General features: G+C 40.8%; 1 protein-coding gene across 1 annotated transcript in view; it reads left to right on the plus strand.

Moving 5' to 3' along the window:
* NIBAN1 (niban apoptosis regulator 1) overlaps nt 1–19,303 on the plus strand; it is a 69,253-nt gene that overhangs the window by 39,530 nt on the left and 10,420 nt on the right. Inside the window, 5 exon segments of the mRNA XM_064454383.1 lie at nt 10,564–10,679; nt 16,496–16,600; nt 16,695–16,857; nt 17,813–18,000; nt 18,232–18,393. Coding sequence (XP_064310453.1) covers nt 10,564–10,679; nt 16,496–16,600; nt 16,695–16,857; nt 17,813–18,000; nt 18,232–18,393 — 734 coding nt within the window.

Consider the following 19,303-nt stretch of genomic DNA (forward strand, 5'->3'; position numbering starts at 1 on the left):
TCTTGTGAAAGATGCAGTTTCAAGAGTTACTGGAGGGCTCTTGCTTTCTGATCTGATATTCATTGGGATGCATTTACAGTATATTAAATGGGCCCTTATTGGCTTTAGTAAGTAATTAGTATTGTTGACCACATCAGAATTTTTTATATCTAAAAATCCTATGTTACATCATTATATAAAATGTATTACTATATTTGTTCAGTTTTGATGATTCATAACTAATTCAGGAGAATACAGCACATGACAAAAAATACATATCCTAATACTGCTTCCATATCAATTTCCCAACAGAAGGGGCAGCAAGAAGGAGAATTTTCTGCCCATAATATTGTTTTCTAACTTTCCATCCCTAAGTATTGCCTTAATTGAGTTTTTCTGGCCATTCACTGTTATTTCCAGAGAGCCTGTTCTTCTCAAGCATCGGTGGAGGTCAGGCCTTCATTACTATAGGATTTTATGTAATACTTAGTTTTAAATACTTCTCAGGTTTTTAGAGAAGCTGTTCTTGAGTTGGAGTGTGGAAGAAAATGGCTTCAATTTTTCCTCCAGTTTCCTAAATCACTACACCTTGTTTAGATGTGGGCTGTAGCCTTTGATTCCTTGGTTTACCTTTATCTCCGTGATGCCTTCACTTTCATCCACAGCTTGGATTTACTGTGGTTCTCTCTCCATCCCCATTTTCTTAGTGAAATGGTGAGAACTGCACATGTCAAATTTGGGGGGAAATTTACTGCTGAAGTGACCACCTAACTCCCAATGGGGAAGTGCTGTCAGTCCCGGAATGGCAATAATGGGGGAAATGCTCCAAATATTCACAGTGCGCTAATATTCAGCATTCTCCAGTTTGTAATCCTTTATGTTTGTATGCCCTGAAAATCAAACCGAAGTTTCTTCTGAATGCTTATTTCATTTTTTGTTATTTTAGGGAGTCTTCTCATTTCCTATATGAGGTTATGAGTTATTTTGTTTCGCTTGGTATTTGTTGTTAAAAGTGGAGAACCCCGACCACTTGGTGCCAGGATAGAGGGAAGTCTGCGTGATGAGGAGGAAAATACAAGTGGCTAATTCTGGGAGATGCAGAGTTTCACTTCGTGATTTTATTCTCTTTCATCTGGTTTGATTTCACATCCTTATCTTAATAATCACCCTCTTGACACAGGAAGCTGGGGCACTTTCAAACCCATATCCTGTCATCTCTAATTTCACCATAAATAACAAAAAAAATTTAGATAAATAAATGCATTAAAGAAGTATAATAAAGAAATACATTCGGTAAGAGAGAAATACAAAATGTACTTTTAAGCTTATGCAGGGCATTCGGTCACAGCTTGGCTATGTCAGGACAGCTAGGACAGCTTCAGATATTTTTTTCTCTGGCTTTTAGAGTTTTCATTAGCTGTGTCCATGTTTCCTTTTTCAGCTCTAAGTTTAGCTGGCAGGTGTTTCTCTCATAATTATTTATAGCTTTCCTATGTTACATGTATATAGTACATGTGGGGCTTACCACATGTACTCTTGGACTATAATTCAAAATAATTACTGGAGCGTTGATAAAGGTTGAGAAGGTGACATTAAATACTGAAGGATATATATCTCCATATACAGGCAAAGCAGCTGTCATGAGTCCAAATAGGGCTTTGGAAGGAGTTTTAGTCTTTATGTTGGAAACAGGTTGGCATTTCTTCTCCAGAGAGGGAAGCTGAAGAAAAGGATTTTCTTTTTGCCTTTTTCAGATGACGTGCAGAAGAACCAATGAAAGTAGAACTAAGGAGCAAATTGCTTTATTTGATGTTAAAGAAAAATGTCCTTCTGCACTGGGATGAAAGCAAGACCTTTCTGAAGGTTTGCCTGATAATTTGGGGGTGGGAAATGGTACAAATGAAGACAAAATATTCAACCCATCACCTGCCTGACTTGCGTCCTTGACCTGGGACTTGTGTCATGGCTTCTCTCACTGCAGCTCCTGCACTTTGATTAATTAAATCACTTTATGGTTAATAAGATCAGATCTCCCGTGATCCACATGAGTGGCTGACACCATGGCTGGTCTTTCACCAGACAGATACCTGAGGTCCAGTTGGACCTTTCAAAACTGGTGTGCAAATTTCCATAGAAATATTAATGCTGTCATAACATTCAAGACCATTTTGCTCTAAATATCTTTGGTGAGGCTTCTAGGGTGCTACAAAACCCATGAAATGCTTTAGGACATTTTTTTATATGTATAATTTAGAGTATTTTGCTTAAAATAAGACTATTTTTCCTCTTTATGGGGTGTTTTTGTTCTGCAACATCATTTCCTTCATTCAGTGTGACTTTTGCTTTTCCAGTAAGCGTACTTGCCTGTGCTATAGTTAGGATTTTCAGTCTGTAGGAGGTGTATTCATTTTGAAACACCAAGATGATTAATATGCTAAAATCCTAATTGCGATTATGTTCTTCCTACCTCTCACCTCCACACCTCAGGCTGATTTTCCTTTTCATATGGATTACCGTGCAAGCGTGTGGTGGTGCAGAAGAGCCACTGCCTTGTGCCCACCATCCAACCCTATTTTAGGAGCCATAAAGATACTCATTTGTGCAGGTGTAAGGTTGTATTTGGGCTCCAGCTTCAAAGTTTAACAGCAGAAAAATTCTCATCTGCACCAGGAATATGGCAGCTGGTTGGGAAAGCGCTTGGAAATTGTCAGAGATAAACGATATTGCGATTCTTTGTGTATGTTTATATGGTGTGTTCATGTTTTAGACTATGAAACATGAAGCTGCTGGTCCCAGCAGAGGGAGTTACCTTGTAATCTGTCTTGTGCTGCTTTGAACAGTTTTAATACAGGCATTGTGTGCTGCAAAGCAAATAGTTAAACCTGCTGAATGTTGGTTTGATGGTCTTGGAGGGAACTTGCACTACAAAACTTGATTTGCTATAAATACAGCGTATTATTGCAGGGTTGTATCCTGTTGGGAAATGACCTCATCTCGCTTCTGTTAGTGGTTAGGCAGCTTTATACCGCATGATCTATGAATAATATGATACCACATTGCTCTCAGGAAAGCATCAGAGCTGTCAGGTTGATGCTTCTCAGACCCAGGGCATTATACTTCACTTTGTTCTTGATTTGGATAATCATGTGACAAGACTCCATTTCGTAAAAGTAAGCAGTGTGTCCTTTTATTCAGAGGATCTTTTCTAGAGGTGCTGTAGCTGTGTTGCAAGCCCTGGGCAAGCTATCCTTTCCTAAGGTCCAGTTCCCAAGCTCTCCTCGTCTCCCCAGGTTCAAACAGATGGATTCGCTCTCATTTTCTTACCTGCTGTCCCCTTTGGGTTGGGACCATTTGCTTATTTTTTGGAGACAGAACTTTTCAGAACCTCATTTTTTGGAGTTGATGGCCATAGCCTTTCGTATGAATTTTCTGTAATATCTTACAAGCAACAGCTCTTAAAATGTGCTGGGAGCTCAGGTGGTCGCTTTTTGCCCTCTGACAGTGTGATGATCAGTTGGTCTTGCTCTCTTGTAGCCATTCTCTGTGTCCTGTCCATGATCCTCTGTGTGATGATATTACTCATACACCTCACAGTAGAAATTTGCTCATCATTAAACAGAAACTATATGAGCAACAGACAATAATCACTGCAGTCCCTACCCACAGCAAATAAATCCCAGGCAGGTATTACCAGAAATGCTAGAAAAAATGCTATTTCAGGAAACCTATGCTACAAAGATAGCTCTCAGAAAGGGCAATCGTTCTTCATCATACAAATTTATTTTTATTTGATGGACATCCCCTAATTGTGGTGTTGGGAGGTTGGCAGAATGATTCCTTAACTGCATGAATGTCTCTTACTCCCTGATGTTCTCCAGCTGCCTTCACCCCAAATCCTTTGGCGCTCGCAGCTTGCAATAGCTTTCTTTGAAGTACCAGTACTAGAGGTGAAAATGTCCTGTGTTTTTAGATGGTTAAGACACCACAGTTCTTGAAAATAGCAGCCTTTTCTTTCAGCAGCCTCCCCCTGTTTGGCGTTCCCTATTTTCATTTTTACCAGCTTTTGTTTTAAAAAAACTAAATTAAAAAAAAATTCAATTAGATTTTTTTTTATTATTAAAGAGCATGCTTAATGGAAAGCAGAGGAAAAATAACAACCTAGATATATTTGAAAGAAACAGATGCCAAGGTGAGAGGGGGATCACTTGGAAGGATAAGAAAATTGGAAAATGAAATTTACATTTCTTAGTGCGAAATCTATTCCATTGAGGGTAGCAGTGTCCAGTGGAAATAGTAGGTGGTGGAAGCACCGTCTTTTCAGACTGATAAAGTCAAAGATGAGACACTTAAAATTCCAAATATTTTTCAGCTTTATCTACATCCTACTATCTATTTGTAGCATCACAAGAAGGAAGGCCCTTCAATGATACCTGTGCAGAGACTTTTCTTGTCCCAAGAAGTGCTATATAAGGTGATCAGCCAGCTTTCGACCAAATAGAAGAGGAAGCAAAGAGATACTATTATAAGGTCACATAAAATTAAATGCAGTTTCTACTAATTTATCACATTCAAAAAATTATAGCAAGTGACAAATGTTCTCCCCATCAGTGAAAGGCCACCGAGCTCAACTCCTCGGTCATCTTCATTTCCTTCCAGTAACTGTCCTCCTGCCTTCCCCACTCCTTAACCAAGGTCAGCCTGTAGTTTTTGAAGATCTGAGGTGTTCGTGGGCCCAGCTGTCTTGTAGGAGGGAACTAAGAAGTATATCAGGTTGTTAGCAACTTGTGTTGGGAAGAGACATTTGACCAAAGCTGCAGTTAATGAGGATGCTGTAGGCAAGAGCCAGGCAAGGCTACCTTCCTACCTATGGGCCTTTACATGATCATCTCTTATAAAGAGGGCCATCATTGGATGCCAGATTGCTTTAGTATCAATTATAGTCACCTACAGAAAGAATTCAGGGACCATATGGAAAATAATATTCACCGAATGCAGAATCCTTCACCAAACTGTAGGCAGCTCCCTAGCTCAGGAATGTATATGTAGATGTGAGCGCTGCAGGAAACAGATGAAAGCAGGGTGGATTACTTACGAGTTTTGATAGTCAGATGATGGGCATTATGTCAGAATCAGCATTTTTTTAATTAAAACCCGTGTTCTGTGAGCTCAGACTTCTGGATTCTGTTTTAACACTTGTTCATCTACGTCTTTGGGCCTCAGCCCTTTGTCAAATGTCAGCCAAAAAGCTTAGATTACTCTCAGTGGTTTAGCTTGCTTTGGTAAAGCACTTTGTCCAAAGTCAATACACCCCTTCAGTATTATTGACAATAAAAGTAATAAATTTATTGTAACAAAAGCCCATATGGGAGAAGGACATTTGCTGGATTGCAATAAGGGCACTCAGTTTGTTTTGAAGAATGACATACTCAGTTTTTACACATCATAAAACATCCTGACTGCAGTTCCTTGGCTCTCTGAACAGTTTAACGTGGTAATGCTGCTGCTGTATCCAAAAATCACTGAGTCCCAGTTTGCAGAATTAGCCAAGATGCAGAAGGGAGCTGTGACCCACTGGTGTCTCAGTAGAGCAAACTATCTCATCAGTTCTGGGAGGTGGAAAATTCTTGCTGTCTGGTTATCGCATCTGATTGAAGTGCCACCAGGTGCTGGAGAAGCATTTCCCTGCTCTTCCCAAACACAGACTTTTCCACGCGGTTGCACAAGCGGTACAGAAATAAGCTGTGCTGCTACGTATACGAAGAATTGACTTGTCGCCATGGCATTTGTTAAGGAGGTGAACAATACACCGTCTGTCTTCAAACACCTATTGGCATTCCTGTTGTTCAATGACCATTTTAGCCTCTCTCATGCTACAATAATGAGTTTGAATAGCTTCATTAATGGCAATTACTGTTTAGAGGGGCACACAGCTTAAACTGGATATTGAAATACTCACTTTTTGACAGCTAGCGTGGCAGGTTAGGATATGCAATGTTGAAGAGGCATCTTCCTTTGATCATAATTTTAAAAATCATCATCTAAGCAATTAAACATCAGCAGGTTTTGAGCTTTCTGCTACAAAGCACAGCAAGAGGCCCTGTGCAGCAGCCTGCAGCACATACACACACAAAATTTGAACGGGAGCGTTCAAATACAGATTCCATATTATCTGGATTTGCTGAAAATCCACAGTTTTAGCTAGAGGCAGTGAGGTCTGCAGCATTCATCCTTTCTGGTAACAAGGCCTATTTATAGAAGTTTTTGCACACACATCTTCGGTGTTTTAACAGATGTAAAACCTATGGCTACGGAAAAGACCAAATTCACCAGGGCAATTAATTTCCACTACTGTCTTCAGACACACACAAGAAGTGTTAGTGCGTCAGAAAAAATTGTTCAGACAGCCTTTCTCAAGGGGCTTTTAAACAATGTGCCAGTGACGTGTCCATCTTCAAACAAAAGTGCAGTTGTCCTGCAGTGCACGGAAGAGCATGTGGAAACTTAGGACTGAAGATTTCCTTGTTACTTGCCTGTATGACCAGACATTCTTCTACCAAGTGACGGAGAAGGAACTGCAACTCACAGCCTGGAGCACCTTGTTAGGAGACTGCAAGTCCCACAGCAGCCAAAACATCGGATACAGCTGAAATTAGAAAGGGGACCCTCTAAGTTAGCACTTCTGCACCAGGTGCAAGTGCACTCTTAGCGGGTGCCAAGTAGCCTAATCCTCTGTGTATCATTTTGATGAGATAAGGTTTGAGATTTTATTTTTTTTTTTGAGAGGGATTTAAACTGTTTATATGCTACAAGGAAGCTCATGCCTACAGACGTCTCTCTGCAGTACTGAACAAACTCAGCCATGCCTCTGAGAGTCATGCAAATTTGGGGAGATTTATAAAAGTCCTTCCTAGATGTCCTTCCATTTTTCAAAAAGGAGCTTCATAGCAGTCATTCTGTTATGTTTATAAAAGGAATCTATGGTTAGCAATATCTTATCTGTTATTAAAATTAGGCTCCACACTTGGATATGTAAAGATAGTCTCTAGGTGGGTTTTCTTATTTTAAAATTAAACAGAACAAAGATAATTTTGTTTTGCTCTCCACAAACAAGCTGATGTTGTATTCATTAACAGCTGGAGAAGCTGCTTGGGTAATTTTCCAAGTGCAGACCAGCCTGGATTAAGCATGTAGCATCCGTCTGGGTACCTCACCAGCCTTTTGCTGGAGGCATTCAGTAAACTTTATGGCTTTTATGGGAGTTGGATAAGGATGACCTACATCCAGCACTGCACCAAGCTCCCCTAACATGCTCCACTTTCTACAAACAGTGGGGACAGATGCGTCACGCATGATAGATGCCAGCCAGATTTCTTTAAGGGGAAGCCCCTGCGAGGGTGTTCAGAAGAGCGAAGCACATGTCGTCCGTTCTGCTGATGAACAATTGTTCCTGATACCACTGGGGTTTGCCACCTGCCCTCTTTGCAGCTGCAGCGTCTGCTTCCATCTCCCACGCACCATCCTCTCTCTTGCACGCAAGCGGGGCTACCCTGACAGCTTTTTCATTGTTTTCTTCGCTTTGCTATGGCATAGTGGAACTGGCTGCCAAGCCAGCCACAGTCCTCTAGCCTTTTCATAAACTGCTAGATCTGATCTACAGAAGCCCTGGCTCTTCCCTGCTGAAATCTCAGAGGATGTGCACCACAGGTCCTTTCAGCTTGGGTACAATTCCCTTCTCTTGAGCTGTATTCCATGAATGTGCCTCTGTCTTGTGTGCCTCGCCAACAGCTACTGCCCAGCCCAGCACTGGATGGATCTAGTTGTTCAGTGCCTTATCGCTGATGCAATCTTTTTCTCCTATAGAAAGTGAGAATGAAATTGCCTAGATTAAGCAATTGTAGTAGCCTTGAAGAGTAAAGCTTCCTTTCTACTTGGAGCTGCTTTTGTAGTAAGACTGCCATACTTGTGTTTTCCTCCTGTGTTTACTAGCATAGGAAGGAATGTGAGATCGGGATTTTATGGTACTTACAGCTTAATATCTTTCCCATGAACATTCCCATGAATATTCCCTTGATACTTTCCCATGATTCAAATTAGTCGCTCTTGGATTTTTAGCACCTTCTTCCCACTTCTCTATGGGGTTGGGGATGGTCAGAACAGAGAGAAAATACTCCCTTGAACATGGACTTTAAAACTTGCTGATATTAGAGGGCAGAATCTTGTCAGCTCTGGCGCATCATCATCTCAGCAGGTCCAAGATCCAACCCTTTGGATGGCCTGTTGTCCCTTTTGGTTAGGAGGGAGCACAGCTGTGAAGAAGGAAAACATGTGAGTCACGATCAGAGGGCTGCAGGAGCTGCAGTTCTTCCTTCCTCCAGCCAAGTTCGGCCCTCTTCTTGTCAAAATATTCAGAGGTTAATTTTGGGAGGACAAAAGCTTTCAGATGCAATGCTCCACCACTTTCTCAGGTGGAATACTTCTGTCTTTCATTAAAGCTGCCATCAGAGGAAGTTCTCTTGGCAGTGAACAGCCTTACAACTCTTTCACTGGTATCTTAGCATCCTGGTTTGTAACTTGCTATTAAAAATGCTATAAATCATGGAGGTAGCAGTGAAGGTATGGTTGGAATTTTACCTGGCTGTTCTTCTCTTGTTTGATCATTGTGTGAGCTTGAAGAAATTGTGTAGTCTCTCTGGACCTCCAAATGTCTGCAAAACAGGGATGGTATCTATAAAGTGGGACTGAGAGAGTGTTTACTGCACCTCAGTATGTATAACGTACCTTCCTGAAGTAATTATTACACCCAGGAGAAACTCTGAAAGTGGAAATTCTGACATTCGGGCTTTTAGCAGATCTGAAACCTCATTGCCCACTACGTAGATAAAATCTATACAGTGTATACAGTGCTGTTTTCAAGCAGTAACCAAGGTGAAGCATTAATGAAATTAATGGTAGGTTTCTGTAGCTTTCGTTTTTAGGTAAAGCGCATGGAGGAGACATTTCAGGCATTACTGCAGTGTTAATCCTTTGTGTTTCCCATAATTTTTATGATCCCTGTGTTGGCCTTGGCATGTATGCAAGCCTCCTATAAAGCTGTTCTCTTTAAGAAGTTTCATGAACCAGTCAAAAGAAGTGTCTTGCTTTGCAGGCAAGGCTTGAGAACTTACTCTCTCACTCTTCACATAACAATTGTTTATAGATATCAGTATTTTTTAAAGCAGCATACTGCCTTTGGGAGAATTAACATCATTATTCTTCCCTCCTATCTTCCTAATGTGCGCACAACAGGACTTTAGCTGATCAAGGCTGCAAGTAGATAACCTCAAAGAGGGGACAATAAACCATCATGGCTTTGTTTTTCCCTTAAGATAATAATCCTCACAATAATCCCGAAGCTCTGTTTCACAGCGAAGACACAGCACCTGAATTCCTGAAGTATTTCAGTGGTGGCTTTTCTTACTCAGGTTTGCCAAGCAGCGTGAGTGTTCTAGGGAGCTTTTCCACATTTTGAGGCAGAGGGACTGTTTCTCCCCAAATCATGACAAACTAGTTCTGCTGTATAACTGCTGTTGCAGTCTTAATTAGCTGTGTTTTTTTGCGCTCTCATGTGAAGGATAGTGTTGGCTGCAGCTCTCTTGAAAGCCTTTAGCAGTTTGGAAAGAGCAAATAGCCAGAGATGTAATTTCTGTTGCCAAACTGGTTATCTGGAGTTTGTAAGAACAAACTAGCTCAGCCACTTCTCAGGTTTTTCCATGCTGTAGTCTCACTTGTACAAGAGTGTCCCCAGGCTACCACGTTGTTCTTGGGAAGAGCTACCACCTAGCAGCATTAACTGTGAACAGTAACTAGATACTCCAGAGCTGCGGTTAAACATTCCTGAAATATTTAGGGAAAGCACCATGATTTTGTCAGAAGGTTTTGTGCTTAATTGGTATGAGCATGGTGCTTACTTTGTCGAGGACTGTTTTATTGTACGCCCATGAAAAATCATCTTGATCATCAATTTCTTAATAAAACAATAGGAAATAAAAGATTATTGGGGGAGTGTTAACTCAGGGTTTAGCAATTTATCAAGGGCCGCAATCAGCTGACTATCATTATCTTAAATTCTTAATTCTTATCTTAAATTAAAGAAGCAGAAGCTCCCAGCTCTTGGCCCTGGTACACACTCTCAAAGTCTTCCCATGTACACTCTTACATTGCTCATAGGCATGTGCATTTATAAAGGCAAGGGATGAGCTTTCATGTGTTAATGACTGCCTTGTCAAAGTCTGCTACAGGCAAGGCTTGCTGCCATAAAACTCCTACCTTATCATGTGCTCTCCATTCATGTTTGCTGGTGGTGGTTTAACTTATCAACTTATATGGGATGGCTTGTGCTGGTTCATATGTGCAGTGTGATAGTTCTACATTACACTTCTAGATCTTAATGAAAGCTCAAGGTCTTCAGACATTCAGGTTTAGTAAATGATTTAAAAATATTACTGCTAGATGCACATGGAACAGGAAAATGGATCAGAAAAAAATGGTTATTTTTTAAAGGTTATTTATAGGTAAATCCTTTGTGTTACTTCTTGTTTTCTTTAGATTTTCTCAAGCAGACCACTTATGAAGTGGAGGCATTCTTAGAAGCCATTCAGTTCTTCCGGCAAGAGAAAGGCCACTATGGAACATGGGAGATGATAACCGGCAATGAAAAAGAGGTAAAAGAATATCTTCCTTCTTTTTTGGCTTTGGATATGGCAGCTCTGAGGATAGTGAAGGTTGTAAAGGCTCTTGGGAAAAAATGGCATTTTTAGAAAGAAAATCTAGTAGGTAGAAATACCCAAGATTTCAAGATACTTCTTATTGATATGTAAGTGATAATTCTTTTTTAATAAACCCCATTTTGAGTTTTTTGCTAGAAAGTAAAAGAAAGTGTGCTGTGAACTAAAGTTGTTGTATTGTGCTGGAATGTAGGGATGGCCACATTTCCACAAAAAGCTCATACATCTACTTCAATTTTATGCCACGGGGTCAATTGGTGAATAAACACTGTGTCTAAAATGAGGCGCTTGCTAACATCTCGCTACCACATTTGCTGCTGTTCTTGGTAAATAAGTGAGACCTAAAGCAATACACACCAAGCTCAGAACCCACGGTTTGTACTCAGCAGATACTTGCTGTTGGGCTGCGTTGGGCTGCGGTCTGTTCTTCTATCTTTCATGACAGCTGTTCTGCAGTTGAGAGAGAGTTTTTTCTTCTGTTGCTATTACTTTTTTCACTGAACACAACAGTTTGCTGTTGCTTGTCCTCTAATGCCTCTAAATGCCATTGTAGGAGATCAGGCTTTACAAAGAACAGAACAGCAGATGAGCATAAATTGTGAAGAATCTCTTCATTTTGCCTTTCCCCATTCTTTTGGAATGAAGCTTTTAGTCCTGAGCTGATAAACTAGTAGACCTACTTATTGTGCAGACTTCTGAAACAGAGTCTTGCATAGTAAGTCACACTTAAACACCAAAAATGTGTGTGCTTCAGATCTTCAGAAACGAGATGCTAAGCTTAGGGTCTGGGTCCATATTTGGGCACCTGAGTAAGCAGCTTTGGAGCACTGATGGTAGCTGAAGTAATACCACCAATCCCTCTGGCATCACTCCAGATGTCTTTTAGTGTAATTGAGACATTATTTGGGCCCTGATTTATGAAATTTTTCTGAAGCACTTGAGCACTCAGCAGCAAATATTTACTTTAGTACCAGCTGCCGGGTGTTTTCCTTGATGAAATCTGGCTTCCCTTTGGGAAAATGGAAAAAAAGCCTGATGGAGAGTTCACAATCCAAGGTTTTGTTTTAAGAAACCAGATTATTCTTCTAGGAGAAGTCTACCTTTCAAATGCTGACAAATGTGGAAACTGGAGAAGAATCCACAAGCAGTGTTTCTCCCAGTGCCATCATGTCAGCGGCTGAAGCTTCCTGCTAACATCTGATAATAAATTCTGTAGTGTAAGGAGTTTCATCCTTGCAGTGGAGGGAGTGAGGTTTTTTCTCTTCTCCCCTGCTCCCTCAAGTTGTGGAGCTATTCTAGTGCTAGTTTCATTTTATGTTTTATTTTTCCTATTGCTTGCCAACTACTTACTCATAACCCATATACCTCGAGAGGACTGTAATCAGAAGACATCCAGACTAGTTACGCTGTTATCTTCTTAGTAATAATTCATTCTGTAAGTATAGTGTGTTCTCATGCCTGCTTTGACCAAATATGATAATTATTTTAGGCAAATATCCAAGCTAAGTGAATGGTTTGGAACAACCAAGCTACAATTTGTTGCTGTGAAAACCCTGCAGAATGCCAATAAATACATTCCCTGACATTCATTTATCATGACAGAGTCCCCGCAGCATTAGCTCACGTGGTTCTGCCTAGGTACTGCAACATGGATGTAATATCAGCAAGTACCCAGTCACTCAGCTGAAGACCTACTACATTTTTTTTGGTGTCGTAAAAGTTCCTTTTCCTGGTTTTGTTTTTGTTCTTTTTCATTTTTAAGGTTTCATTACTAACAAAGGATAAATTCAATTTTAGATGGTATTTCTGTAGGTTAAGTGCTGAAATACAGGGTTAGAACCAGGCAATTCTTGACAATGCTTGTTACAAGCAACAGAACAGCCTCATAGGGAGAGCACTACAACACACTAATGTTATTATAATGTTTGATCTATTGTCACATTTATTATTCGGTCTATGGTGCTCCAGTTTGGGTTCTTCGTGAGATTTTTTTTTTAAGCGAGTCATTAGTTCAGGACCTGAACTAGTCCATTGGTTTTCATGTATTTGAGTCAGCAGAGCTGAATTTGAGTGGTGCTGTGGCATAATCTATAAGAACTTGTTATATGAAACAACAGTAATAGGGTATTGCATATTATAGGTATATTATAAGTATATTAATAAGTAGGGTATTGTGTGTTATATTTCTGTAGAGGCTGTCTTATGCCCAGGAGGTACTGTTTTGCACCACGTGGCATGTAGTCAGAGCCCTTTCGTACTTACTTTTGCTGTCTAAATTCCTGCCATTTCCCAGCTGTGCTATTGGTGCATCATGGGACTCTTGATAGCAGTAAAAAAGGAGCACACCCCCGCAAAAGGAGTGTTTTCTTGTGTTTGTAGAGCCCTTTGTCAAGTGTGATGGCTGGAGGAAGCAGTGTTGCTCTGACATTAGTAACAACTGTATGTCTAAAACCCACTCGAGCAGCCGTAATGCATGAGGTTGAAGGTCATGAAATACTGGCACTCCAAGCATGATGAAAATGCAAAGTTGAGCAGTGTTTTTGCACTCTGTATTGGCTCAGCCAGCGGCTGAGTGCATCAGGGCAGTAATCCTTGAATGAGGGTTGTGCTGGGGTGTTGTTGAAGCAGGGAAAAAAGCTGGGTGCAAATACGCATCACTCAGCAAAAACTGTTGAAGGCCCACGGGAGAGGAAGGAGTCACACATACTTTTGCCTGTGAGACACTACTGAAACTGTTGAGCAAGGTAGTAATCCTTTACCCAGACTAAATGAGAAATGTACAGAACCTTAAGATGCATTTTGACTGCTTTTTTATAGGGTTTCTAAGTGTCTCTGATTTGCAGGATATCCATTACACTTCAAAGCTTTCAAGAGACTGTGGACAACCACATATGTGCTGTACAGTCAGGACAGATAAAAAGCCTTGATGAAAGGGTTCTGTTCCATTCTGTATAGCACATGCACAATTGTATTGCCTCTCATCCTAAACTGGCAGCTGTGCATCTGTAACTGTAGGCCAGTACAAACACACCTGGGCAAGATCTATTAACAGAAAATGAACATGTCCAGAAATAAAAGATATCCCTCCCTCCTCTGAATCACAAGGTTGACTAATGACTGAAGCAAATATTGGACTGAGGTATTTAGTTCAAAATCAAGATGCTTTAAGTAGAGGAGTTCAAGAATTTAGCATATATCTCCAGCACTGATAGATGCCTCCATAGGAAACGTATTTCGAGACCTGAGATCACAAAGAAATAGAAACAGGGCAGGTCCCACGATGCCTCCCTCTGCTTGCATAGTTTGCCTTGTTGGCCAACAACAAGAAGAAAGCGTGGGAGAAAGAGAAGTCTTGCAGCTTTCTCAGGCCAGAGTTACAGTGTCCGTAAATTTAAAAACGGAAAGACTAGACTCTAAAAACCACATGTGTGCCTGTAAGTCTGTGTATTTATTGCCAGTTTGGTGCATCTGTGTGGGATGGGCAAGAAGAAAGCTGTAGTTCAAATCTAGACAGAGGAGGTGCAAAGCCTGACAGCATAGGTGATTCTGAAGAAAACTTCTGAAATGGGTGCCAGTGAATGAAACCAGGAATCTGTCTCACACTATTTCATTCTTTCTGTATCGAAGAAGCCAGACTTTGATGCTTCTTTTATAAAAAGTTGGGTGGCTCTATCAAGAGAACCACACAGAACCAGAGAATAATGTAGTTAAAAGGGGATCTCTGGAGGTTGTCTGGCCTAATCTCCCACTCAAAGTGGAGCCAACTTCAGGGGCTTTGTACAGTTGAGGTCTGAAGATATCTGGGGTTGGAGATTGCATGACTTGTTGCCATGACTGATCTCATGGTGAAACATATTTCTTAATACCTTTTTCCCTTGTTGCTACTTGTAGCCACCACCTTCTTCCTTTCCCTGTGCAATTCCAAGAATCTTGGCTCTGTCTGCCCAACATCCTCCATTATGTAGTTGTACACAGCAATAAGGTCTCCCCCTAGCCTTATCTTCTTAAAGCTGAGAAAATCCAGTTCCTTCCATCTCACATGTCATGTGCTCCATCCCCTGACCCTTGGTGGCCTCTGCTCAACTCATTCCAGTGTGTCAAGATCTATTTTGTACTGGGGAGCCCAAAACTGGACACGGCTCCAGACACAGTCTGACAAATGCTGAATAGAGGGGAAGGTTCTTCTCTCTCGACATGCTGTTGCCCTTTGCCACAAAGGCACCCTGCAGACCAATGTCGAATTTCTTGTCCACCAAGATGCCCAACTCCTTTTCCACAAAACTGCTTTTCTACCAGTTGTTGCCAGCCTGTACTGGTGCACGGGATTGTTCCATCCCAGATGTTGAACTATGCATTTGCTTTTCCTGAACTTCATGAGGTTTTTGTCCAACCATTTCTTCAGCCCATCTAGCTCCCTCTGAATAGCAGCCTTGCCTGCCAGCCTATTGACCACTCCCCCAAATTGGTATCATCTGTATTCCCAGTCTGATGGCTTCTCTTTCTAATTGGAACCATCTGCAAGACTGAATTGCCAGCTAGGTGGTGGGATCAGAGGGGGTGATGCATTTCTTCTACAACCACTGAACCCTGTTTCAAAGTGAAAATGTTCTTGAGGGAGAAGAGTATTCAGTGTCAATTCAGAAGAATACAGCAATGATAGACTGACTGTATACTTACAGAAATAATAAAAAAATGAGGCAATGATACCTTCTCCTCAGTTTTCCTACGTTCCAGCACAGACACTTGATGTGTGGAAGTTCCTTGGATACTGTTCTTCCTGCTGCCTTTCTGCTGTGGTGCACCTTTGCCACAGAATAGCTTCTTAGGTTATATATTTCATATATTTTTTGTTCAAGAATCTTGAGGTGTTGGGAGGAGACTTTAATTTATATGAACTCTCCAATGTGAAAGTTTTACTGGTTTTAGACCAGTACAGTTGTCTTTTACTGGCAAAAGTATTTGCTTGAAAAGTTTTTCACGAACTCCAACAGCTATTTATTTTATCCCTTTCACCTCAGGATTTGGCTGGAGCTAATGAATCTTTTGGATCATGGTACACATTTTTGAAAAAGAAAAAGAAATCAGATAAAGTAGAATTGTTTGATTCGCAGATTACCCACATTTCTGGGTTCCATTTCTGTCCCATATTCTGGTTTTCCTGGGATGTTCTTCTTTTCTTGTTTGAACTGTGAAGTTGGTACTCGCCTGAAACAGTGCTGGAGATCCACATTGGTACAGTCATATCTTTCTTTTGGGGCCAATTATCTTCCTATCAGAAGCATCCCTTGTCTGATGGCTCTTTAGAACAATTTCTCCTCAATCATACCTCCTCTGGGAGGGTGTGAGTGTCCCAGAACAAGGTCAGTTTGGAGAAGCAGCAGTCAGCAAACCAACTTTTCAAATGTTTTTGATCCCGTTGCTCAGTTGATATCAATCATTTTAGCTCCATTGATTTTCACATGGCAATTTCATAATAGCATGCAGTGCATTTTAACAGGCTTCTTAGTTCATCTGATGTCAACTGTTGCATGTTCTCCCAAAGTCTTCAGTGAAATATGCTTCAGATGAAATACATAGAGCCTCCCTTAGGCATACATAATATTTTAAATTCAGTCCCCCTGGCAAGCTGGGATAAATAAGCCATTGTACATTTGAGGTTGCCTGTGTTTGCATATCATTCTGTGATGTGAGTGCTCAGTTTTCAGATGAAGAACAGTGTGTGAGCATGTCATTTTAATCTTCTGATCATATAGATCCTGAGCAACCTTGTGATGGAAGAACTCCTGCCTAACCTTCAGACGATGATTCTGCCTAAAATGAAAGGAAAAAGGAACGACAGGAAGCGGGCCTGGTTTGGTGTAAGTACTGGTATTTGCAGAGTAGTTGTTTCTCATTGCAGTTGTCTGTGCGTGCTGATTCTGATTTCTGCTTATTAATTTAATCTGGGTTTAGATTGTAGAAGAAACTTACAGTTTAGTCCAGCAACAGGTGTCAGAAGGATTAAGTACCTTGAAAGAAGAATGCAGAGATTTTGCAAAAACTCTTGAAGGAACCATTCGCTCAGACATGGATCAGATTCTGAACTCCAAGAACTTCTTAGCTGGGAAAATCAAAGGTTAGTGGAGGAACAGCTGTGTTTGGAGCAATTTTTAAAATGTTTCCCATTGTATTGCTCAAATTACCCGATGTCCTTGTTTTGAAATCCTCATGTGTTTTGAAAAAAATCCAACCAGAGACATTAAGTTTCAGAAAAAAAATTCTTTGAACCTCTGCTGCCTTTGATGAGAACTGGTATCTGTGGCCCCCATGTCTGTGAAAATACTGGGTCTTCTCAAGTTGGAGCTAGAGCTGACAGGTTTTGAATATCCTAATTAGAGTTGCTCATTCTGCTTTCATTTTTACTTGGACAGCCTTATGCAATGAAGGTAGGGGTCATATAAGCATAATTAAAAGTGTAGTGGTTTTGACCTGATGTCTAGGAACGTGCCACAAAAACAGGTTCTGGTTATATGACAAATTCATAGGCTACCAAAGAATACTTAATCCAAAGGGCTTCTTAGGTGGTTTTAAACTGATGTGAAGTAATTATAATTTTGCTATGAATATAAAAATGAGAGTAACATGCTGGCAAAACGTTAGTCGATGTTGCTTAAGCTAGCAAATAAAGAGCTGATAATTTAGGAGCTGTTTTGATAAAACTCATTATGTTCTGTTGATATTCTCACTTTCAGTGAACCGTAAAGTACCAGGTTCGGATACCTCCTTACAGTCACGGTGGCCACACCCTGTTCAGACCTGCCAGTGTGTATCAGTACTGACAGCTGCCCTTTCCTCTGCTCTCACAGTGCCCCCAAGCTGCTAGTGTTTGGTTGGCTGGGGCTTGGGAAAACATGTTTCATTCATGAAACTATAAACTCTCCTTTCATCACCCTCACCATCTTTGCAGAGTGTGACTCCAGGGAAAGATACAGAGTCGTTTAATTCACTGTAAAGTAGATCAGTTCAGATTACTTCTTTCACTGTATCTCTTAGTAGCCTAAATGCAACCATTGTCTTGTCTGGCACTCCAGCCACTGTTTCTGAGCCTGCCCAGAGGTGCTGCACAGAAAATATCCAGCCCTTTCTTGCATCCATATTGGAGGAGCTCATGGGTCCGGTGAGTTCCGGGTTCACTGAAGTCCGCTCACTTTTTGATAAAGAAGTTAATGAAATCATCCAGGACTTCCAGAAGACAAATGATATCATGAAGCTAAAGGAGGTAAGAAAATATATCTGGGGCCTTTTACATTAGCACAAGGACTGGTAGTATTCGCTTTCCCAGGTGGTAGTATGTTAGCGCTTGGTTTTGTCAATTAGAAAGTCTTGCGGTATTTGTGCAGCTAGAGTGTAGATATCAGAATTTGTCTTAGGGCCACTGTTACATTCTCTGTTAAAAATTTGCCTCTGGTTGCTTTCTCTCAAAACCTGTTCTTCCTCCACTGGAATGCAGAATGTGGATCAGCTTATGAAGCTACCATTCAACTCTGTGAAAATGGAGCCCTGCTATCTGAAGGTGAACCTCCTCCAGGAGCTCCTTCAAGACCTCAAGAATCGCTTCAAGGTCTATCACATTGACTTTGTGATTCAGAGGACACAGAACTTCATGCAAGAGGTACTGTAAGATCCAGTTTTTCCTCCTGGGAGAACAGGTTAGGTTTGTCCTTCTGCTTCAAAGTAATCTTGATAAAAAGCTACTCAAGAGTTCCAGAATGCATCTCAATCAAAGTACAGGTAACAAAACCTAAGAAAATCACATCTCAAAGCTGTTTCACATTTACATTTGTGAGGTTGCATGCGTGTGAGTCTTTCAGTAAGGATCTTAAATATATTCCTTTTCAGGAAGGATCTTAAATATATTTTACCAAAACGGAATGTCTCCTCCTTGGTAGTTTATTTTCTCATGAATATAAAGTAACGCAATTGATCTTAGAAACTGGCAATTACTTGGACACAGATGACATCTCAGGATATAGCTGCATGTAGGTGTTTTAACCGACTTCACTTTTCATGGGAATGGTTGAAGTGACTACGCAATTTCAGATGAAAAAGGAACTCCACCTCTTTTTCCCCTCTAGTGTGTATTGGCATAGGCTATAATTTTGCTTTGCTTTCATTTCTTCTGGATGCCTGGCCAGAAATCTGTTAGGAGCTGGCCAGTAGGATTCTTTTGATTGCCAGATCACGAGGCAGATTTGGCCTTGTAGCTCTGTGTTGAATCCTGTGATTTTAATCCGTAGTTGAGAACTAAATAATCTAGTTGGTAATCTTGTGAAATGGAGCTGGTCCAGTTCTGTGGAGTGGGAGTTTTGAATATGGAAAGCGAGTCTCTAGCACAGTGTTAGGATAGGATTTTCCTAAAAGCAGGTCTTCTAAGTACAGCCATGATCAACAGCCAAAGAATTATTCAGAAATAAAATGCTGATTTAATGTCTGGGTCTTTCAGGGGGGACCATTCCAAAATGCTGCCAAATAAAATGTGTTTCTGTAAGTGAAGACCATGAGTCCAGATAAGAATTGGACAG

The sequence above is a fragment of the Phalacrocorax carbo genome, chromosome 6 (genome assembly GCF_963921805.1).
Source record: "Phalacrocorax carbo chromosome 6, bPhaCar2.1, whole genome shotgun sequence".
Classification (NCBI taxonomy): Eukaryota; Metazoa; Chordata; class Aves; order Suliformes; family Phalacrocoracidae; genus Phalacrocorax; species Phalacrocorax carbo.